This window comes from Procambarus clarkii, chromosome 87, assembly GCF_040958095.1.
Source record: "Procambarus clarkii isolate CNS0578487 chromosome 87, FALCON_Pclarkii_2.0, whole genome shotgun sequence".
Lineage (NCBI taxonomy): Eukaryota > Metazoa > Arthropoda > Malacostraca > Decapoda > Cambaridae > Procambarus > Procambarus clarkii.
The window spans coordinates 19,745,071-19,771,120 of NC_091236.1; the positions used below are offsets into that span (position 1 = coordinate 19,745,071).

Consider the following 26,050-nt stretch of genomic DNA (forward strand, 5'->3'; position numbering starts at 1 on the left):
CGGGCTGTGTGTTGATGAGGACGGGCTGTGTGTTGATGAGGACGGGCTGTGTGTTGATGAGGACGGGCAGTGTGTTGATGAGGACGGGCTGTGTGTTGATGAGGACGGGCTGTGTGTTGATGAGGACGGGTTGTGAGTTGATGAGGACGGGTTGTGTGTTGATGAGGACAGGCTGTGTGTTGATGAGGACGGGCTGTGAGTTGATGAGGACGGGTTGTGAGTTGATGAGGACGGGTTGTGAGTTATGAGGACGGGTTGTGTGTTGATGAGGACAGGCTGTGTGTTGATGAGGTCAGGCTGTAAGTTGATGAGGACGGGCTGTGTGTTGATGAGGACGGACTGTGTGTTGATGAGGACAGGCTGTAAGTTGATGAGGACGGGTTGTGAGTTGATGAGGACGGGTTGTGTGTTGATGAGGACAGGCTGTGTGTTGATGAGGACGGGCTGTAAGTTGATGAGGACGGGCTGTGTGTTGATGAGGTCAGGCTGTGTGTTGATGAGGACGGGCTGTAAGTTGATGAGGACGGGTTGTGTGTTGATGAGGACAGGCTGTGTGTTGATGAGGACGGGCTGTAAGTTGATGAGGACGGGTTGTGTGTTGATGAGGACGGGTTGTGTGTTGATGAGGACGGGCTGTGTCTTGATGAAACGGGTTGTGTGTTGATGATTACGGGCTGTAAGTTGATGAGGACGGGTTGTGTGTTAATGAGGACGGGCTGTGTGTTGATGAGGACGGGCTGTGTGTTGATGAGGACGGGCTGTGTGTTGATGAGGACGGGCTGTGTGTTGATGAGGACGGGCTGTGTGTTGATGAGGACGGGTTGTGTGTTGATGAGGACAGGCTGTGTGTTGATGAGGACGGGCTGTAAGTTGATGAGAACGGGTTGTGTGTTGATGAGGACGGGTTGTGTGTTGATGAGGACGGGCTGTGTGTTGATGAGGACGGGTTGTGTGTTGATGATTACGGGCTGTAAGTTGATGAGGACGGGTTGTGTGTTGATGAGGACGGGCTGTGTGTTGATGAGGACGGGCTGTGTGTTGATGAGGACGGGCTGTGTGTTGATGAGGACGGGCTGTGTGTTGATGAGGACGGGCTGTGTGTTGATGAGGACGGGCTGTAAGTTGATGAGGTCAGGTTGCATAACTAATGACGTTCGAAAAGTCCTTCGCTAACGATCTCCGTTCGAATCACATTTCCGTAAATGCTTCACCCACGCACTACAAACACAAATACTTTGCCATCAGAGCCTAAACAGCGGGCCTAACCTACCTTACGCCTTGATATGCTAATATAGAGTATTATTAATAATTTTTTAAGAAAATCCCTATTTTGAATATTCATTATGTAAAATTGACGAATGAGCGTTAGGGAGGTTGGTCGCTGGATGGACAAACATTGCGTGAAGACAAGTAGTAATAATACTAATAAGTGCTTTTGATATCTAACAATATATTAATGCTAATTCATCAGCAGCTAACGATATATGGACAACTCCCTACATATTTCCCACTGAACATGAAGACCAGTATTATCATAACTAAGAAGTGTTTTTTTCTGTTTTAATTAACACGTTCTTATGTTGTTAAATTAATTTTCAAGAGCGTGACTCATCAAGCTTCTGTGACCAAGAGTTCCGTGACTCTCACAACCCAGCACATGCGGCAAGTCACGTGAGAATCAGCCAATGATTTCGGATATAAGTTACGAGAGCCATTTGTATTGGCCAGGATATTAAAGACCCGGATCCAAACAGCAGGGAGCAGACTCTCTCTCAGGTAGGACAGACTTACTTGCACGAACCAAGACCTACAACAGAGTCCCGAAACACGAAGAAGATGCACAGGAAACCGTAAATCGCGTCGGTTAAGAAAGGCTTTCTTTATGAGCGGTGGTTCGCTAGAACAAGCAGACGAGGATCATTGATCATTAACTGCTAACCGGGCAATTGCTTCCCCGTCCCGCCAGCAGGAGTGGGCCGCCACACTGACGACGCTACGGCAGAGTGCATCATGGGAACAACCTGTACAGTGACGATGGAGGCATCAGAGATATTAGAGGTGCCACAGACATCAGAAGCATCAGAGTGCTGTCAGGTATCAGCCATGAGAAGCAGCAGAGGCCGGAGCGGCACCAGGCTGCCACCCATGAAGGAGGTCCAGAGTGTAAGACTGTGCTGGGTGTTGAGGAGGCGAGGACACTACTTCCCGCTCGGGGAGGACAGGACCCAACGACGATATTATAGTACCGAACTTACCATTGTTTCAAGTATTATCATTTTATGGACATTCTACAAGTAGAATACAGAGTAGATGTAGATGGACACAACATCTTTATCTATGGATGTAGAGTACAGGGTACTCCATCCAAAGAATACATGGATGTAAAATGTTCTGTATTCCACTTTCAGAGCCGAGATAACGTTCTTGTCCTGTCACCAAACGCGCAGTTACCTAATGTCTTCACAGTTAGCACAGAATCTTGCGTGTTTGCTGAGAAATTTTCTTAACCATGGTTCCTTATATTACTGATAATGAAAAAAGTCTCAGTATTTGTCCCAACTGTGAAATCTGTATAGTGTGTGTACTGATAGTTCATGATGCTGTGTTCGTGTGCCAGTGGGACGCGACAGGTCAGTAAAGGTCACTTCAAAGTGTTCGAATATTGCATCGTGCACCAAATTTCTGTCCAGCAGTATTTACATTCGCTCCAGTGACTCCATTTTTCTAATTTTGCTAGAAGTCTGTTGGCATTTTTGTATATTTTTGTATGTTTTAAATAGCATAGTTGTGTATAATTGATCTCTTCTTCATGAACCACGCCATGAGAATATCAGAGGGATTCTGATAATTAAGAGTATCACTGAGGATTACTGCTAACTACCAAGACAAAGGTAGTCAGTAATCTCATAACTACCACAACACAGGAACCACCTACCATAACTACCACAACACAGGAACCACCTACCATAACTACCACAACACAGGAACCACCAACCATAACTACCACAACACAGGAACCACCTACCATAACTACCACAACACAGGAACCACCAACCATAACTACCACAACACAGGAACCACCAACCATAACTACCACAACACAGGAACCACCAACCATAACTACCACAACACAGGAACCACCTACCATAACTACCACAACACAGGAACCACCAACCATAACAACCACAACACAGGACCACCAACCATAACTACCACAACACAGGAACCACTACCATAACTACCACAACACAGGAACCACCTACCATAACTACCACAACACAGGAACCACCTACCATAACTACCACAACACAGGAACCACCAACCATAACTACCACAACACAGGACCACCTACCATAACTACCACAACACAGGAACCACCAACCATAACTACCACAACACAGGAACCATCTACCATAACTACCACAACACAGGAACCACCTACCATAACTACCACAACACAGGAACCACCTACCATAACTACCACAACACAGGAACCACCTACCATAACTACCACAACACAGGAACCACCGACCATAACTACCACAACACAGGACCCACCTATAACTACCACAACACAGGAACCACCAACCATAACTACCACAACACAGGAACCACCTACCATAACTACCACAACACAGGAACCATCAACCATAACAACACAACACAGGAACCACCAACCATAACTACCACAACACAGGAACCATCAACCATAACAACCACAACACAGGAACCACCAACCATAACTACCACAACACAGGAACCATCAACCATAAACTACCACAACACAGGACCACCTATTATAACTACCACAACACAGGAACCACCTACCATAACTACCACAACACAGGAACCACCTATTATAACTACCACAACACAGGAACCACTACCATAACTACCACAACACAGGAACCACCAACCATAACTACCACAACACAGGAACCATCAACCATAACTACCACAACACAGGAACCACCTATATAACTACCACAACACAGGAACCATCTACCATAACTACCACAACACAGGAACCACCTACCATAACTACCACAACACAGGAACCATCTACCATAACTACAGCAACACTGGAATATAATAAAAAGATCAGCTACCTTACATTTTGAAGATCTTTCTAGGAGACTGTCAAATTATCTGGAAGATATTTTTCTTGATAGAACGCTAACAGAACACTGTCATGCATAACACAATGTAACATAACACTCTCATGCATAACACTAACATAACATTAACTAGCGTTACACAGAGTAACGTACTGCCATCTACTATAACATTATTTTGCGTTTCTCTATCAAACGTAACTCTAATGTAGCACTATCTTAGGTAACGCTATGTAACGTAACACTATCTTATGCATCACTACCTAACTTAACAATATCAGGCATAACATCACCTAACATACCAATATATTAAGTTACACTATCAAACGTAAAACTATCTTATGTAACACTACGTAAGTAACAATATCTTTTGTAATAATATCTTATGTAACACTATGCTATGTAACACTATTTAACGCAACAACACCTTACGTAACATCAATGCAACATTATCCTACGCAACACTATCCAAAGTAACAATATGCTACGTAACACTATCAAATGTATTAGTATATACGTAACAATATCTAAGGTAACACATCTAATGTTAGAAATGGTTCACCAATTAGCACAATTTAAGATGCCGGCGCTCAATCAAGAAAACGGTTAATTGCGAATTATCAAAGGGGGAAAGAGCCAAGCAATTAGGACTATATAGCCCTTGGAAGGGATCAGTATAAGGATTTGGGATGGGACGGGGGAAAGGAATGGTGCCTAACCAATTGGACGGTCGGGGATTGAACGCCGACCTGCATGAAGCCAGACCGTCGCTCTACCGTCCAGCCCAAGTGGTTGGATCAGTATTATAGAAATGAATGCTAGATATTGGAAAACCAGAACGACCTTTACATAGATGACCTCCCTAGTTATGACCAAACAGTCTTTGTTGACCAAACCACACACTAGAAAGTGAAGGGACGACGACTTTTCGGTCCGTCCTGCACCATTCCCAAGTCATTGTGAATGGTCGACTTGAGAATAGTCCAATCGACTTGAGAATAGTCCAATCGACTTGAGAATGGTCCAGGACGGACTGAAACGTCGTCGTCCCTTCACTTTCTAGGTGTGTGGTTTGGTCAACATATTTCAGCCTCGTTATTGTGACTCATCGTCGGAAAGCAGTCTGTATTCACCCAGCCCCTTTGTTGAGCACACATTTCCCTTTGACAGAACCTAAGATCTAACCTTAAATAGTAACAGTTGCTAAACAAAGAAGTATTATCTGTCCTATCAACTCAATTATTAGAAACAAGACACAAACCTCAACCAATATCAGTGCCACTAATAAAGATAAGGAATTTAGCCTCAATATCGCAATATCCGGCTAGTAATAGTTATTAACCATGCATCAATATCCCACTACCTAGTAGTAAAGGTTATAAAACCGGTATCAATATGTACCCACTAGTAAAAGTTAAAAGCCCGTCACCAATATCCTAGTGCCAACTAGTAAAGATTATTAACCCCACATCAATATACCATTACCCACAAGTAAAGGTTACAAACTATAAATAATCTAGTACCCACTAGTAAAGGTTAAAAGCCCATAATCAATATCCTGGTTTCAACTAGTAAAAGTTATTAACCCCAGCATTAATAACCAAGTCATCCACTAATATAAAACAACCATTCACCATCAAAACAACTACACCAACCACCACCACTGTGGGAAATTTTATCCACTGTATCAACATTATTATCTAAGAAATTTATTATTTTTGTATCATATTAAAATCATATTAGAATCACTTCAGATTTAAAATATCCTACATCACTGAATCCTACATGACAATGCTACCGTGATCCCATTTGACTTTTGGGCCCAAATGGTCTACATGACTTTATGCATTATTTCTCAAGCAACTTGATGATTCAAGACGAATATCTTAATTAAAAAACTATTGGAACATCAATCAATTCCGGTGAGGATTAATTCAAATCCTTAATAAGAATCAATGGTGCTAACAACTACTACCCATAATGTTTAAATTCCTATATCTAATTATATTGTAATCACATTTTATCATAGTCTAGACAGTAAAATAATCAATAAATATTCATTGAAGGCTACTTTGCTCTGGGAGGATGGGGGACGATTGGCTGGGAGATGTGCACCCACCACCACCACCCGAGGCCAGAACGTTTTTTACATAAATAGTGCAAACACGTGATGGTGCCTTGCGAACATTTTCAGTAAAGGACACCACACTAACTTACCATTATCACCAGTGATTACTCTCTAGAAACTGGGGAGTACCTGGACTATATATATAAGGAAAATTCCTAGTACTTTATCTAAATAAGAGTGAAGAGAGTGGCTCATAACAGCTGATATGTTGAATTGTCTGGAGGAGGATTATAGATCATCAATCAACTTTTTCATTCACACTTAAGGCCCCACATGCCATTTACAGCCCACAGTCTGTCATTAGGACTAGAGGAGCTAGGAATTACAACCCTAGCGAGAGGCTTTAGTTGTATTAATTTTGCATACAGTAATTTTTAATTTAATACAGAACAAGTTTAAGTAGTTCTCCTCATATATCAATCCCGGCAATTTTTCCACAACACACCACCATCAGCACCACCACAACCACCACCACAACCACCACCACCACCACCATCAGCACCACCACCACCACCACCACCACAAGCACCACCACCACCACCACCATCAACACCACGACCACCACCATCAGCACCACCACAACCACCACCACAACCACCACCACCACCACCATCAGCACCACCACCACCACCACCACCACAAGCACCACCACCACCACCACCATCAACACCACGACCACCACCATCAGCACCACCACAACCACCACCACAACCACCACCACCACCACCATCAGCACCATCACCACCACCACCACCACAAGCACCACCACCACCACCACCATCAACACCACGACCACCACCACCATCAACACCACGACCACCACCAAAACCACCACCACCACTGCCACCACCACTGCCACCACCACTGCCACCACCACCACCACCACCAACAACAACAACAACAACAACAACAACAACAACAATAACAACAACACAAACAACAAGGACCCACCATAGACAAATACACCTCCCACTCTGCAGGAAAGCGAACACTACACCCGCCAGCAGACACCGAACACCCGCCAGCAGACACGGAACACCCGCCAACAGACACGCTACACCCGTCAGCAGACACTCTACATCCGCCAGCAGACACTCTACATCCGCCAGCAGACACTCTACATCCGCCAGCAGACACTCTACATCCGCCAGCAGACACCGACCACCCGTCAGCAGACATAGAGCACCTGCCAGCAGACACGCTACACCCGCCAGCAGACACAGAACACCCGCCCGCAGACACGGAACACCCGCCAGCTGACACGTTACTCCCGTCAGCAGACATGCTACACTCGCCAGCAGACACGTTACACCCGCCAACAGACACGCTACACTCGCTAGCAGACACGCTACACCTGCCAGCAGACACGCTACACCCACAAGCAGACACGTTACACCCGCCAGCAGACACGCTACACCCGCCAGCAAACACGCTACACCCACCAGCAGACACGCTACACCCGCCAGCAGACACGCTACACCAGCCAGCATACAGGCTACACCCGCAAGCAGACACGCTAAACTCGCCAGCAGACACGCTACACCCGCCAACAGACACGCTACACTCGTCAGCAGACACTCTACGTCCGCAAGCAGACACCGAACACCCTCCAGCAGACATAGAGCACCTGCCAACAGACACGCTACACTCGCTAGCAGACACGCTACGCCTGCCAGCAGACACGCTACACCCTCCAACAGACAGGCTACACTCGAAAGCAGACACGCTACACTCGCCAACAGACTCGCTACACCTGCCAGCAGACACGCTACACCAACCAGCATACAGGCTACACCCGCCAGCAGAAAATCTACACTCGCCAGCAGACACGCTGCACCTGCCAGCATACACGCTACACCTGCCAGCAGACTGGCTACACCCGCTAGTAGACACGCTACACTCGTCAGCAGACACGCTACACCCGCCAGCAGACACCGAACACCCGCCAGCAGAGAAAGAGCACCTGCCAGCAGACACGCTACACCCGCCAGCAGACACAGAACACCCGCTATCAGACACGGAACACCCGCCAGCTGACACGTTACTCCCGCCAGCAGACACGCTACACTCGCCAGCAGACACGTTACACCCGCCAACAGACACGCTACACTCGCTAGCAGACACGCTACACCTACCAGCAGACACGCTACACCCGCCAGCAGACACAATACATCCCTCAGCAGACACGCTACACCCGCCAGCAGAAACGCTACACCAGCCAGCAGACACGTTACATCCCTCAGCAGACACGCTACACCCGCCAGCAGAAACGCTACACCAGCCAGCATACAGGCTACACCCGCAAGCAGACACGCTAAACTCGCCAGCAAACACTCTACACCCGCCAGGAGACACGCTACACCCGCTATCAGACACGCTACACTTGCCAGCAGACACGCTACACCCGCCAACCGACATGCTACATCCGCCAGCAGATACGCTACACCCGCCAGCAGACACGCTACACCACCAGCCGACACGCGACACCCGCTATCAGACACTTTACACACGCAAGCAGACATGCTACACCTGCCAGCAGACACGCTACACCCGTCAGCAGACACTCTACGTCCGCCAGCATACACCGAACACCCGCCAGCAGACATAGAGCACCTGCCAGCAGACACGCTACACCCGCCAGCAGACACAGAACACCCGCCCGCAGACACGGAACACCCGCGAGATGACACGTTACTCCCGTCAGCAGACACTCTACACTCGCAAGCAGACAGGCTACACCAACTAGCATACAGGATACACCCGCCAGCACACACGCTACACTTGCCAGCAGACACGCTACACCCGCCAGCAGCCACGCTACACATGCTAGCAGACTGGCTACACCCGACAGCAGACACGTTACACCTGCCAGCAGACAGGCTACACCCGCCAGCAGACTCGCGACACCCGCCAGCAGACACGCTACACCCGCCAGCAGACACGCTACACCCGCCAGCAGACACGCTACACATGCCAGCAGACTGGCTACACCCGCCAGCGGACACGCTACACCCGCCAGCAGACAGGCGACACCCGCCAGCAGACACGGTAAACCCGCCTGCAGACATGCTACCCCCCAAAAGCAGACTGGCTACACCCGCCAGCAGACACGCTGGACCTAGTAGCATACAGGCTACACCCGCCAGCAGACACGCTACACTAGCAAGCAGACACGCTACACCCGCCAGCAGACATGCTGCCCTCGCCAGCAGGCACGCTACACCTGCCAGCAGACTGGCTACACCCGCCAGCAGACACGGTACACCAACCAGCATACAGGTTACAACCGCCAGCATACACGCTACACCCGCCAGCGTACACGCTACACCTGCCAGCAGACACGCAACACCTGACAGTAGACAGGCTACACCCGCCAACAGACACGCTACACTCGCTAGCAGACACGCTACATTCGCCAGCAGACACGCTACGCCCGCCAGCAGACACGCTACACCAGCCAGCAGGCAAGCGACACCCGCCCGCAGACACGGAACACCCGCGAGCTGACACGTTACTCCCGTCAGCAGACACTCTACACTCGCCAGCAGACAGGCTACACCAACTAGCATACAGGATACACCCGCCAGCACACACGCTACACTTGCCAGCAGACACGCTACACCCGCCAGCAGCCACGCTACACATGCTTGCAGACTGGCTACACCCGACAGCAGACATGCTACTCCTGCCAGCAGACAGGTTACACCCGCCAGCAGACTCGCGACACCCGCCAGCAGACACGCTACACCCGACAGCAGACACGCTACACCCGCCAGCAGACACGCTACACATGCCAGCAGACTGGCTACACTCGCCAGCGGACACGCTACACCCGCCAGCAGACAGGCTACACCCGCCAGCAGACACGCTACACCAGCCAGCAGAGAGGCTACACCGCCAGCAGACACGCGACTCCCGCCAGCAGACACGCTAAACCCGCCTGCAGACATGCTACCCCCCAAAAGCAGACTGGCTACACCCGCCAGCAGACACGCTGGACCTAGTAGCATACAGGCTACACCCGCCAGCAGACACGCTACACCCGCCAGCGTACACGCTACACCTGCCAGCAGACACGCTACACCTGACAGTAGACAGGCTACACCCGCCAACAGACACGCTACACTCGCTAGCAGATACGCTACATTCGCCAGCAGACACGCTACACCCGCCAGCAGACACGCTACAACAGCCAGCAGGCAAGCGACACCCGCCAGCAGACAAGCTACACTTGCCAGCAGACACGCTACACCTGACAGCAGACAGGCTATACACGCCAGCAGACTCGCTACACCCGCCAGCAGACTCGCTACACCCTCCAGCAGACACGCAACACCCGCCAGCAGACTGGATACACCCGCCAGCAGACACGCTACCCCCCAAAAGCAGACTGGCTACATCCGCCAGCAGACACGCTACACTTGCCAGCAGACACGCTACACCCGCCAGCAGACACGCTACACATGCCAGCAGATTGGCTACACCAGCCAGCAGACACGCTACACTCGTCAGCAGACAGGCTACACCCGCCAGCAGACAAGCTACACCTGCCAGCAGACAGGCTACATCCGCCAGCAGACACGGGACACCCGCCAGCCGACACGCTACACATGCCAGCAGATTGCCTACACCAGCCAGCAGACACGCTACACCCGTCAGCAGACAGGCTACACCCGCCAGCAGACACGCTTCATCAGCCAGCATACAGGTTACACCCGCCATCAGACACGCTACACCGGCTATCAGACACGCTACACACGCAAGCAGACATGCTACACCTGTCAACAGACACGCTACCCTTAAAAAGCAGACTGGCTACACCCGCCAGCAGACATGCTCCACCTGCCAACAGACACGCTACCCCTCAAACGCAGACTGGCTACACCCGCCAGCAGACACGCTACACCCGCCAACAGACACGCTACCCCTCAAAAGCAGACTGGCTACACCCGCCAGCAGACACGCTACACCAACTAGCATATAGGTTACACCCTCCATCAGACACGCTACACTTGTCAGCAGACACGCTACACCCGCCAGCAGACACGCTGCCCCCCTCCAGCAGGCAAGCTACACCTGCCAGCAGACTGGCTACACACCCAGCAGACACGCTACACCAGCCAGCAGGCAAGCGACACCCGCCAGCAGACAAGCTACACTTGCCAGCAGACACGCTACACCTGACAGCAGACAGGCTATACACGCCAGCAGACTCGCTACACCCGCCAGCAGACTCGCTACACCCTCCAGCAGACACGCAACACCCGCCAGCAGACTGGATACACCCTCCAGCAGACACGCTACCCCCCAAAAGCAGACAGGCTACATCCGCCAGCAGACACGCTACACCAACTAGCATACAGGCTCCACCCGCCAGCTGACACGCTACACTTGCCAGCAGACACGCTACACCCGCCAGAAGACACGCTACACATGCCAGCAGATTGGCTACACCAGCCAGCAGACACGCTACACCCGTCAGCAGACAGGCTACACCCGCCAGCAGACACGCTACACCTGCCAGCAGACAGGCTACATCCGCCAGCAGACACCCGACACCCGCCAGCAGACACGCTACATCAGCCAGCATACAGGTTACACCCGCCAGCCGACACGCTACACATGCCAGCAGATTGGCTACACCAGCCAGCAGACACACTACACCCGTCAGCAGACAGGCTACACCCGCCATCAGACACGCTACACCCGCCAGGAGACACGCGACACTCGCAAGCAGACATGCTACACCTGCCAACAGACACGCTACCCCTCAAAAGCAGACTGGCTACACCCGCCAGCAGACACGCTACACCCGCCAACAGACACGCTACCCCTCAAAAGCAGACTGGCTACACCCGCCAGCAGACACGCAACACCAACTGGCATATAGGTTAGGTTACACCCGCCATCAGACACGCTACACTTGTCAGCAGACACGCTACACCCGCCAGCAGACACGCTGCCCCCGCCAGCAGGCACGCTACACCTGCCAGCAGACTGGCTACACACGCCAGCAGACACGCTACACCAGCCAGCATACATGTTACACCCTCCAGCCAGCATACATGTTACACCCTCCAGCAGACACGCTACACCCACCAGCAGACACGCTACACTCGCCATCAGACACACTACACCCGCCAGGAGACACGCTACACCCTCCATCAGACACGCTACACCTGCCAGCAGACATGTTACACCTGCCAGCAGACACGCTACTCCTTCCAGCAGACACGCGACACCCGCCAGCAGACACGCTAAACCCGCCTGCAGACACGCTACCCCCCCAAAAAGCAGACTGGCTACACCTACCAGCAGACACGCTACACCCGCCAACAGACAAGCTACACCCACAGACAGACACGCTACACCTGCCAGCAGACACGCTACACTCGCCAACAGACATGCTACACCGGCCTGCAGACACGCTACAACTGTCAGCAGACACGCTACACCCGCCAGCAGACACGCTTCACACTCTAGCAAACACGCTACACTCGCCAGCAGACACGCTACACCCACCAGCAGACACGCTACACCAGCCATCAGATACGCTACACCCGCCAACAGTCACGCTACACCCACCAGCAGACACCCACCTGAGCATAGACGAGCAGTGTGTACTGGGTGTTGACACTCCTCAGTGGGCCGGAGACACAGTGCACCGTGAAGCCGTGGGCTGTGTGGTTGGTCACTCTACAGCTGTGTACCGGGCCGGGGCGACCTGTGGGGCGGGAGTAAGAACACCCACCGTGAGACACCACCCACCAGTATGGTCACTCTACAGCTGTGTACCGGGCCGGGGCGACCTGTAGGGCGGGAGTAAGAACACCCACCGTGAGACACCACCCACCAGTATGGTCACTCTACAGCTGTGTACCGGGCCGGGGCGACCTGTAGGGCGGGAGTAAGAACACCCACCGTGAGACACCACCCACCAGTATGGTCACTCTACAGCTGTGTACCGGGCCGGGGCGACCTGTTGGGCGGGAGTAAGAACACCCACCGTGAGGACACCACCCACCAGTATGGTCACTCTACAGCTGTGTACCGGCCCGGGGCGACCTGTAGGGCGGGAGTAAGAACACCCACCGTGAGACACCACCCACCAGTATGGTCACTCTACAGCTGTGTACTGGGCCGGGGACACCTGTTGGGCGGGAGTAAGAACACCCTCGGTGAGACACCACCCACCAGTATGGTCACTCTACAGCTGTGTACCGGGCCGGGGCGACCTGTAGGGCGGGAGTAAGAACACCCACCGTGAGACACCACCCACCAGTATGGTCACTCTACAGCTGTGTACTGGGCCGGGGCGACCTGTAGGGCGGGAGTAAGAACACCCACCGTGAGACACCACCCACCAGTATGGTCACTCTACAGCTGTGTACTGGGCCGGGGCGACCTGTAGGGCGGGAGTAAGAACACCCACCGTGAGACACCACCCACCAGTATGGTCACTCTACAGCTGTGTACCGGGCCGGGGCGACCTGTAGGGCGGGAGTAAGAACACCCACCATGAGACACCACCCACCAGTATGGTCACTCTACAGCTGTGTACCGGGCCGGGGCGACCTGTAGGGCGGGAGTAAGAACACCCACCGTGAGACACCACCCACCAGTATGGTCACTCTACAGCTGTGTACTGGGCCGGGGCGACCTGTAGGGCGGGAGTAAGAACACCCACCGTGAGACACCACCCACCAGTATGGTCACTCTACAGCTGTGTACCGGGCCGGGGCGACCTGTAGGGCGGGAGTAAGAACACCCACCGTGAGACACCACCCACCAGTATGGTCACTCTACAGCTGTGTACTGGGCCGGGGACACCTGTAGGGCGGGAGTAAGAACACCCACCGTGAGACACCACCCACCAGTATGGTCACTCTACAGCTGTGTACCGGGCCGGGGCGACCTGTAGGGCGGAGTAAGAACACCCACCGTGAGACACCACCCACCAGTATGGTCACTCTACAGCTGTGTACCGGGCCGGGGCGACCTGCCACCGTGAGACACCACCCACCAGTATGGTCACTCTACAGCTGTGTACTGGGCCGGGGACACCTGTAGGGCGGGAGTAAGAACACCCACCGTGAGACACCACCCACCAGTATGGTCACTCTACAGCTGTGTACCGGGCCGGGGCGACCTGTAGGGCGGGAGTAAGAACACCCACCGTGAGACACCACCCACCAGTATGGTCACTCTACAGCTGTGTACTGGGCCGGGGCGACCTGTAGGGCGGGAGTAAGAACACCACCGTGAGACACCACCCACCAGTATGGTCACTCTACAGCTGTGTACCGGGCCGGGGCGACCTGTAGGGCGGGAGTAAGAACACCCACCGTGAGACACCACCCAACAGTATGGTCACTCTACAGCTGTGTACCGGGCCGGGGCGACCTGTAGGGCGGGAGTAAGAACACCCACCGTGAGACACCACCCACCAGTATGGTCACTCTACAGCTGTGTACTAGGCCGGGGACACCTCTAGGGCGGGAGTAAGAACACCCACCGTGAGACACCACCCACCAGTATGGTCACTCTACAGCTGTGTACCGGGCCGGGGCGACCTGTAGGGCGGGAGTAAGAACACCCACCGTGAGACACCACCCACCAGTATGGTCACTCAACAGCTGTGTACTGGGCCGGGGACGACCTGTAGGGCGGGAGTAAGAACACCCACCGTGAGACACCACCCACCAGTATGGTCACTCTACAGCTGTGTACCGGGCCGGGGCGACCTGTAGGGCGGGAGTAAGAACACCCACCGTGAGACACCACCCACCAGTATGGTCACTCTACAGCTGTGTACCGGGCCGGGGCGACCTGTAGGGCGGGAGTAAGAACACCCACCGTGAGACACCACCCACCAGTATGGTCACTCTACAGCTTGTGTACCGGGCCGGGGCGACCTGTAGGGCGGGAGTAAGAACACCCACCGTGAGACACCACCCACCAGTATGGTCACTCTACAGCTTGGTACCGGGCCGGGGCGACTGTAGGGCGGGAGTAAGAACACCCACCGTGAGACACCACCCCACCAGTATGGGTCACTCTACAGCTGTGTACCGGGCCGGGGCGACCTGTAGGGCGGGGAGTTAAGAACACCCACCGTGAGACACCACCCACCAGTATGGTCACTCTACAGCTGTGTACTGGGCCGGGGACACCTGTAGGGCGGGAGTAGAACACCCACCGTGAGACACCACCAACCAGTATGGTCACTCTACAGCTGTGTACCGGGCCGGGGCGACCTGTAGGGCGGGAGTAAGAACACCCACCGTGAGACACCACCCACCAGTATGGTCACTCTACAGCTGTGTACCGGGGACCGGGGGTCAGACCTGCCAACCGGTGGAGACACCACCCACCAGTATGGTCACTCTACAGCTGTGAGTAAGAACACCCACCGTGAGACACCACCCACCAGTATGGTCACTCTACAGCTGTGTACCGGGCCGGGGCGACCTGGAGGGCGGGAGTAAGAACCACCCACCGTGAGACACTCCACCCACCAGTATGGTCACATCTACAGCTGGGTACCGGGCCGGGGCGACCTGTAGGGCGGGAGTAAGAACACCCACCGTGAGACACCACCACCAGGATGGTCACTCTACAGCTGTGTACAGGGCCGGGGCGACCTGTAGGGCGGGAGTAAGAACACCCACCGTGAGACACCACCCACCAGTATGGTCACTCTACAGCTGTGTACTGGGCCGGGCGACCTGTAGGGCGGGAGTAAGAACACCCACCGTGAGACACCACCCACCAGTATGGTCACTCTACAGCTGTTTACTGGGCGGGGCAACATCTGTAGGGCGGAGTTAAGAACACCCACCGTGAGACACCACCCACCAGTATGGTCACTCTACAGCTGTGTACCGGGCCGGGGGCGACCTGTAGGGCGGGAGTAAGAACACCCAACGTGAGACACCACCCACCAGTATGGTCACTCTACAGCTGTGTACGGGCCGGGGCGACCTGTAGGGCGGGAGTAAGAACACCCACCGTGAGACACCACCCACCAGTATGGTCACTCTACAGCTGTGTACCGGGCCGGGGCGACCTGTAGGGCGGGAGTAAGAACACCCACCGTGAGACACCACCCACCAGTATGGTCACTCTACAGCTGTGTACGGGCCGGGGCGACCTGTAGGGCGGGAGTAAGAACACCCACCGTGAGACACCACCCACCAGTATGGTCACTCTACAGCTGTGTACTGGGCCGGGGCGACCTGTAGGGCGGGAGTAAGAACACCCACCGTGAGACACCACCCACCAGTATGGTCACTCTACAGCTGTGTACTGGGCCGGGCGACCTGTAGGGCGGGAGTAAGAACACCCACCGTGAGACACCACCCACCAGTATGGTCACTCTACAGCTGTGTACCGGGCCGGGGCGACCTGTAGGGCGGGAGTAAGAACACCCACCGTGAGACACCACCCACCAGTATGGTCACTCTACAGCTGTGTACTGGGCCGGGGGACACCTGTAGGGCGGGAGTAAGAACACCCACCGTGAGACACCACCACCAGTATGGTCACTCTACAGCTGTGTACCGGGCCGGGGCGACCTGTAGGGCGGGAGTAAGAACACCCACCGTGAGACACCACCCACCAGTATGGTCACTCTACAGCTGGTGTACGTGGGGCCGGGGCGACCGGGAGTAGACACCCACCGTGAGACACCACCCACCAGTATGGTCACTCTACAGCTGTGTACTGGGCCGGGGACACCTGTAGGGCGGGAGTAAGAACACCCACCGTGAGACACCCACCCACCAGTATGGTCACTCTACAGCTGTGTACCGGGCCGGGGCGACCTGTAGGGCGGGAGTAAGAACACCCACCGGTGAGGACCACCACCCACCAGTATGGTCCACTCTACAGCTGTGTACGGGGGCCGGGCGCGACCTGTAGGGCGGGAGTAAGATACACCCACTCGTGAGACACCACCCACCAGTATGGTCACTCTACAGCTGTGTACCGGGCCGGGCGCCCTGTAGCGCGCGGAAGTAAGAACACCCACCGTGAGACACCACCCACCCAGTATGAGTCACTCTTACAGCTGTGTACCGGCGGGCGACCTCTAGGCGGGAGTAAGAACACCCACCGTGAGACACCACCCACCAGTATGGTCACTCTACAGCTGTGTACCGGGCCGGGGCGACCTGTAGGCGGGAGTAAGAACACCCACCGTGAGACACCACCCACCAGTATGGTCACTCTACAGCTGTGTACCGGGCCGGGGCGACCTGTAGGGGCGGAGTAAGAACACCCACCGTGAGACACCACCCACCAGTATGGTCACTCTACAGCTGTGTACCGGGCCGGGGCGACCTGTAGGGCGGGAGGAGTAAGAACACCCACCGTGAGACACCACCCACCAGTATGGTCACTCTACAGCTGTGTACCTGGGCCGGGGCGACCTGTAGGGCGGGAGTAAGAACACCCACCGTGAGACACCACCCACCAGTATGGTCACTCCTACAGCTGTGTACCGGGGCCGGGGCGACCTGTAGGGCGGGAGTAAGAACACCCACCGTGAGACACCACCCACCAGTATGGTCACTCTACAGCTGTGTACCGGGCCGGGGCGACCTGTAGGGCGGGAGTAAGAACACCCACCGTGAGACACACCCACCAGTATGGTCACTCTAAGCTGTGTACTGGGCCGGGGCGACCTGTAGGGCGGGAGTAAGAACACCCACGTGAGAACACCACCCACCAGTATGGTCACTCTACAGCTGTGTACCGGGCCGGGGCGACCTGTAGGGCGGGAGTAAGAAACACCCACCGTGAGACACCACCCACCAGTATGGTCACTTCTACAGCTGTGTATCGGGCCGGCGGCGACCTGTTAGTGCGGGAGTAAGAACACCCACCGTGAGGACACCACCCAACCAAGTATGAGGTCACTCTACAAGCTGTTTGTACCTGGGCCGGAGGCGACACCTGTAGGGCGGAGTAAGAACACCCACCGTGAGACACCACCCACCAGTATTGGTTCCGAACTCTACAGCTGTGTTACACTGGGCCGTGGGCGACCTGTAGGGCGTGAGTAAGACACCACCCACCGTGAGACACCACCCCCCAGGTATGGTCACTCTAACAGCTGTGTACCGGGCCGGGGGCACCTAGCATAGGGCGGGAGTTAAGAACCACCCACCGTGAGACACCCACCCACCAGTATGGTCACTCTACAGCTGTGTACCTGGGCCGGGGCGACCTGTAGGGCGGGAGTAAGAACACCCACCGTGAGACACCACCCACCAGTATGGTCACATCTACAGCTGTGTACCTGGGCCGGGGCGACCTGTAGGGCGGGAGTAAGAACACCCACCGTGAGACACCACCCACCAGTATGGTCACTCTACAGCTGTGTACCGGGCCGGGGCGACCTGTAGGCGGGAGTAAGAACACCCACCGTGAGACACCACCCACCAGTATGGTCACTCTACAGCTGTGTACCGGGCCCTGTAAGGGCGGGAGTAAGAACACCCACCGTGAGACACCACCCACCAGTATGGTCCACTCTACAGCTGTGTACTGGGCCGGGGACACCTGTAGGGCGGGAGTAAGAACACCCACCGTGAGACACCACCCACCAGTATGGTCACTCTACAGCTGTGTACCGGGCCGGGGCGACCTGTAGGGCGGGAGTAAGAACACCCACCGTGAGACACCACCCACCAGTATGGTCACTCTACAGCTGTGTACCGGGCCGGGGCGACCTGTAGGGCGGGAGTAAGAACACCCACCGTGAGACACCACCCACCAGTATGGTCACTCTACAGCTGTGTACCGGGCCGGGGCGACCTGTAGGGCGGGAGTAAGAACACCCACCGTGAGACACCACCCACCAGTATGGTCACTCTACAGCTGTGTACCGGGCCGGGGACCTGTAGGGCGGGAGTAAGAACACCCACCGTGAGACACCACCCACCAGTATGGTCACTCTACAGCTGTGTACCGGGCCGGGGCGACCTGTAGGGCGGGAGTAAGAACACCCACCGTGAGACACCACCCACCAGTATGGTCACTCTACAGCTGTGTACCGGGCCGGGGCGACCTGTAGGGCGGGAGTAAGAACACCCACCGTGAGACACCACCCACCAGTATGGTCACTCTACAGCTGTGTACCGGGCCGGGGCGACCTAAGCCACCGTGAGACACCACCCACCAGTATGGTCACTCTACAGCTGTGTACGGGCCGGGGCGACCTGTAGGGCGGGAGTAAGAACACCCACCGTGAGACACCACCCACCAGTATGGTCCACTCTACAGCTGTGTACCGGGCCGGGGCGACCTGTAGGGCGGGAGTAAGAACACCCACCGTGAGACACCACCCACCAGTATGGTCACTCTACAGCTGTGTACCGGGCCGGGCGACACTGTAGGGCGGGAGTAAGAACACCCACCGTGAGACACCACCCACCAGTATGGTCACTCTACAGCTGTGTACCGGGCCGGGGCGACCTGTAGGGCGGGAGTAAGAACACCCACCGTGAGACACCACCCACCAGTATGGTCACTCTACAGCTGTGTACCGGGCCGGGGCGACCTGTAGGGCGGGAGTAAGAACACCCACCGTGAGACACCACCCACCAGTATGGTCACTCTACAGCTGTGTACTGGGCCGGGGCGACCTGTAGGGCGGGAGTAAGAACACCCACCGTGAGACACCACCCACCAGTATGGTCACTCTACAGCTGTGTACCGGGCCGGGGCGACCTGTAGGGCGGGAGTAAGAACACCCACCGTGAGACACCACCCACCAGTATGGTCACTCTACAGCTGTGTACCTGGGCCGGGGGACGACCTGTAGGGCGGGAGTAAGAACACCCACCGTGAGACACCACCCACCAGTAATGGTCACTCTACAGCTGTGTACCGGGCCGGGGCGACCTGTAGGGCGGGAGTAAGAACACCCACCGTGAGACACCACCCACCAGTATGGTCACTCTACAGCTGTGTACTGGGCCGGGGCGACCTGTAGGGCGGGAGTAAGAACACCCACCGTGAGACACCACCCACCAGTATGGTCACTCTACAGCTGTTGTACTGGGCCGGGGCGACCTGTAGGGCGGGAGTAAGAACACCCACCTGTGAGACACCACCCACCAGTATGGTCACTCTACAGCTGTGTACGGGCCGGGAGCGACCTGTAGGGCGGGAGTAAGAACACCCACCGTGAGACACCACCCACCAGTATGGTCACTCTACAGCTGTGTACGGGCCGGGGCGACCTGTAGGGCGGGAGTAAGAACACCCACCGTGAGACACCACCCACCAGTATGGTCACTCTACAGCTGTGTACCGGGCCGGGGCGACCTGTAGGGCGGGAGTAAGAACACCCACCGTGAGACACCACCCACCAGTATGGTCACTCTACAGCTGTGTACCGGGCCGGGGCGACCTGTAGGGCGGGAGTAAGAACACCCACCGTGAGACACCACCCACCAGTATGGTCACTCTACAGCTGTGTACCGGGCCGGGGCGACCTGTAGGGCGGGAGTAAGAACACCCACCGTGAGACACCACCCACCAGTATGGTCACTCTACAGCTGTGTACCGGGCCGGGGCGACCTGTAGGGCGGGAGTAAGAACACCCACCGTGAGACACCACCCACCAGTATGGTCACTCTACAGCTGTGTACGGGCCGGGGCGACCTGTAGGGCGGGAGTAAGAACACCCACCGTGAGACACCACCCACCAGTATGGTCACTCTACAGCTGTGTACCGGGCCGGGGCGACCTGTAGGGCGGGAGTAAGAACACCCACCGTGAGACACCACCCACCAGTATGGTCACTCTACAGCTGTGTACCTGGGCCGGGGCGACCTGTAGGGCGGGAGTAAGAACACCCACCGTGAGACACCACCCACCAGTATGGTCACTCTACAGCTGATGTACTGGGCCGGGGCGACCTGTAGGGCGGGAGTAAGAAACACCCACCGTGAGACACCACCCACCAGTATGGTCACTCTACAGCTGTGTACCGGGCCGGGGCGACCTGTAGGCGGGAGTAAGAACACCCACCGTGAGACACCACCCACCAGTATGGTCACTCTACAGCTGTGTACCGGGCCGGGGCGACCTGTAGGGCGGGAGTAGAACACCCACCGTGAGACACCACCCACCAGTATGGTCACTCTACAGCTGTGTACTGGCCGGGGCCACCTGTAGGGCGGGAGTAAGAACACCCACCGTGAGACACCACCCACCAGTATGGTCACTCTACAGCTGTGTACTGGCCGGGGACACCTGTAGGGCGGGAGTAAGAACACCCACCGTGAGACACCACCCACCAGTATGGTCACTCTACAGCTGTTGTCACCGGGCCGGGCGACCCTGTAGGGCGGGAGTAAGAACACCCACCGCTGAGACACCACCCACCAGTATGGTCACTCTACAGCTGTGTACCGGGCCGGGGCGACCTGTAGGGGCGGGAGTAAGAACACCCACCGTGAGACACCACCCACCAGTATGGTCACTCTACAGCTGTGTACGGGCCGGGGGCGACCTGTAGGGCTGGGAGTAAGAACACCCACCGTGAGACACCACCCACCAGTATGGTCACTCTACAGCTGTAGTAGCGGGCCGGGCGACCTGTAGGGGCGGGAGTAAGAACACCCACCGTGAGACACCACCCACCAGTATGGTGCACTCTACAGCTGTGTACGGGGCCGGAGACGACCTGTAGGGCGGGAGTAAGAACACCCACCGTGAGACACCACCCACCAGTATGGGTCACTCTACAGCTGATGTACTGGGCCTGGTGCCGACCTGTACGGGCGGTAGTAAGAACACCCACCGTGAGACACCACCCACCAGTATGGTCACTCTACAGCTGTGTACGGGCCGGGGCGACCTGTAGGGCGGGAGTAAGAACACCCACCGTGAGACACCACCCACCAGTATGGTCACTCTACAGCTGTGTACTGGGCCGGGGCGACCTGTAGGGCGGGAGTAAGAACACCCACCGTGAGACACCACCCACCAGTATGGTCACTCTACAGCTGTGTACGGGCCGGGGCGACCTGTAGGGCGGGAGTAAGAACACCCACCGTGAGACACCACCCACCAGTATGGTCACTCTACAGCTGTGTACCGGGCCGGGGCGACCTGTAGGGCGGGAGTAAGAACACCCACCGTGAGACACCACCCACCAGTATGGTCACTCTACAGCTGTGTACCGGGCCGGGGCGACCTGTAGGGCGGGAGTAAGAACACCCACCGTGAGACACCACCCACCAGTATGGTCACTCTACAGCTGTGTACCGGGCCGGGGCGACCTGTAGGGCGGGAGTAAGAACACCCACCGTGAGACACCACCCACCAGTATGGTCACTCTACAGCTGTGTACCGGCCGGGGCGACCTGTAGGGCGGGAGTAAGAACACCCACCGTGAGACACCACCCACCAGTATGGTCACTCTACAGCTGTGTACCGGGCCGGGGCGACCTGTAGGGCGGGAGTAAGAACACCCACCGTGAGACACCACCCACCAGTATGGTCACTCTACAGCTGTGTACGGCCGGGGCGACCTGTAGGGCGGGAGTAAGAACACCCACCGTGAGACACCACCCACCAGTATGGTCACTCTACAGCTGTGTACGGGCCGGGGCGACCTGTAGGGCGGGAGTAAGAACACCCACCGTGAGACACCACCCACCAGTATGGTCACTCTACAGCTGTGTACCGGGCCGGGGCGACCTGTAGGGCGGGAGTAAGAACACCCACCGTGAGACACCACCCACCAGTATGGTCACTCTACAGCTGTGTACGGGCCGGGGCGACCTGTAGGGCGGGAGTAAGAACACCCACCGTGAGACACCACCCACCAGTATGGTCACTCTACAGCTGTGTACTGGGCCGGGGCGACCTGTAGGGCGGGAGTAAGAACACCCACCGTGAGACACCACCCACCAGTATGGTCACTCTACAGCTGTGTACCGGGCCGGGGCGACCTGTAGGGCGGGAGTAAGAACACCCACCGTGAGACACACCCACCAGTATGGTCACTCTACAGCTGTGTACCGGGCCGGGGCGACCTGTAGGGCGGGAGTAAGAACACCCACCGTGAGACACCACCCACCAGTATGGTCACTCTACAGCTGTGTACGGGCCGGGGCGACCTGTAGGGCGGGAGTAAGAACACCCACCGTGAGACACCACCCACCAGTATGGTCACTCTACAGCTGTGTGGGCCGGGGCGACCTGTAGGGCGGGAGTAAGAACACCACCGTGAGACACCACCCACCAGTATGGTCACTCTACAGCTGTGTACGGGCCGGGGCGACCTGTAGGGCGGGAGTAAGAACACCCACCGTGAGACACCACCCACCAGTATGGTCACTCTACAGCTGTGTACGGGCCGGGCGACCTGTAGGGCGGGAGTAAGAACACCCACCGTGAGACACCACCCACCAGTATGGTCACTCTACAGCTGTGTACGGGCCGGGGCGACCTGTAGGGCGGGAGTAAGAACACCCACCGTGAGACACCACCCACCAGTATGGTCACTCTACAGCTGTGTACCGGGCCGGGGCGACCTGTAGGGCGGGAGTAAGAACACCCACCGTGAGACACCACCCACCAGTATGGTCACTCTACAGCTGTGTACGGGCCGGGGCGACCTGTAGGGCGGGAGTAAGAACACCCACCGTGAGACACCACCCACCAGTATGGTCACTCTACAGCTGTGTACTGGGCCGGGCGACCTGTAGGGCGGGAGTAAGAACACCCACCGTGAGACACCACCCACCAGTATGGTCACTCTACAGCTGTGTACCGGGCCGGGGCGACCTGTAGGGCGGGAGTAAGAACACCCACCGTGAGACACCACCCACCAGTATGGTCACTCTACAGCTGTGTACCGGGCCGGGGCGACCTGTAGGGCGGGAGTAAGAACACCCACCGTGAGACACCACCCACCAGTATGGTCACTCTACAGCTGTGTACCGGGCGGGGACCTGTAGGGCGGGAGTAAGCCACCGTGAGACACCACCCACCAGTATGGTCACTCTACAGCTGTGTACCGGGCCGGGCGACCTGTAGGGCGGGAGTAAGAACACCCACCGTGAGACACCACCCACCAGTATGGTCACTCTACAGCTGTGTACTGGGCCGGGGCGACCTGTAGGGCGGGAGTAAGAACACCCACCGTGAGACACCACCCACCAGTATGGTCACTCTACAGCTGTGTAGGGCCGGGGCGACCTGTAGGGCGGGAGTAAGAACACCCACCGTGAGACACCACCCACCAGTATGGTCACTCTACAGCTGTGTACCGGGCCGGGGCGACCTGTAGGGCGGGAGTAAGAACACCCACCGTGAGACACCACCCACCAGTATGGTCACTCTACAGCTGTGTACGGGCCGGGGCGACCTGTAGGGCGGGAGTAAGAACACCCACCGTGAGACACCACCCACCAGTATGGTCACTCTACAGCTGTGTACCGGGCCGGGGCACCTGTAGGGCGGGAGTAAGAACACCCACCGTGAGACACCACCCACCAGTATGGTCACTCTACAGCTGTGTACTGGCCGGGCGAACCTGTAGGGCGGGAGTAAGAACACCCACCGTGAGACACCACCCACCAGTATGGTCACTCTACAGCTGTGTACGGGCCGGGGCGACCTGTAGGGCGGGAGTAAGAACACCCACCGTGAGACACCACCCACCAGTATGGTCACTCTACAGCTGTGTACCGGGCCGGGGCGACCTGTAGGGCGGGAGTAAGAACACCCACCGTGAGACACCACCCACCAGTATGGTCACTCTACAGCTGTGTACCGGGCCGGGGCGACCTGTAGGGCGGGAGTAAGAACACCCACCGTGAGACACCACCCACCAGTATGGTCACTCTACAGCTGTGTACCGGGCCGGGGCGACCTGTAGGGCGGGAGTAAGAACACCCACCGTGAGACACCACCCACCAGTATGGTCACTCTACAGCTGTGTACTGGGCCGGGGACGACCTGTAGGGCGGGAGTAAGAACACCCACCGTGAGACACCACCCACCAGTATGGTCACTCTACAGCTGTGTACCGGGCCGGGGCGACCTGTAGGGCGGGAGTAAGAACACCCACCGTGAGACACCACCCACCAGTATGGTCACTCTACAGCTGTGTACGGGCCGGGGCGACCTGTAGGGCGGGAGTAAGAACACCCACCGTGAGACACCACCCACCAGTATGGTCACTCTACAGCTGTGTACCGGGCCGGGGCGACCTGTAGGGCGGGAGTAAGAACACCCACCGTGAGACACCACCCACCAGTATGGTCACTCTACAGCTGTGTACCGGGCCGGGGCGACCTGTAGGGCGGGAGTAAGAACACCCACCGTGAGACACCACCCACCAGTATGGTCACTCTACAGCTGTGTACGGGCCGGGACACCTGTAGGGCGGGAGTAAGAACACCCACCGTGAGACACCACCCACCAGTATGGTCACTCTACAGCTGTGTGGGCCGGGCGACCTGTAGGGCGGGAGTAAGAACACCACCGTGAGACACCACCCACCAGTATGGTCACTCTACAGCTGTGTACCGGGCCGGGGCGAGGGCGGGAGTGCCACCGTGAGACACCACCCACCAGTATGGTCACTCTACAGCTGTGTAGCCGGGGGACCTGTAGGGCGGGAGTAAGAACACCCACCGTGAGACACCACCCACCAGTATGGTCACTCTACAGCTGTGTACCTGGGCCGGGGCGACCTGTAGGGCGGGAGTAAGAACACCCACCGTGAGACACCACCCACCAGTATGGTCACTCTACAGCTGTGTACTGGGCC

At 56.4% G+C, this 26,050-nt stretch overlaps 2 protein-coding genes across 2 annotated transcripts; both read left to right on the forward strand.

Annotated features, from left to right (window-relative positions):
• The first annotated feature begins 2,509 nt into the window (after positions 1-2,509).
• Positions 2,510-8,851, forward strand: LOC138358964 (Golgi-associated olfactory signaling regulator-like). Its single transcript, XM_069317455.1, has 2 exons — positions 2,510-2,630; positions 7,224-8,851. Exons 1-2 carry the CDS (start codon positions 2,510-2,512, stop codon positions 8,849-8,851), a joined length of 1,749 nt encoding a protein of 582 aa, XP_069173556.1.
• Positions 8,852-9,436: 585 nt separating this feature from the next.
• On the forward strand, positions 9,437-10,177 carry LOC138358965 (splicing factor 3A subunit 2-like). The gene has a single exon (XM_069317456.1). It carries the CDS (start codon positions 9,437-9,439, stop codon positions 10,175-10,177), a length of 741 nt encoding a protein of 246 aa, XP_069173557.1.
• The last annotated feature ends 15,873 nt before the right edge of the window (positions 10,178-26,050 follow it).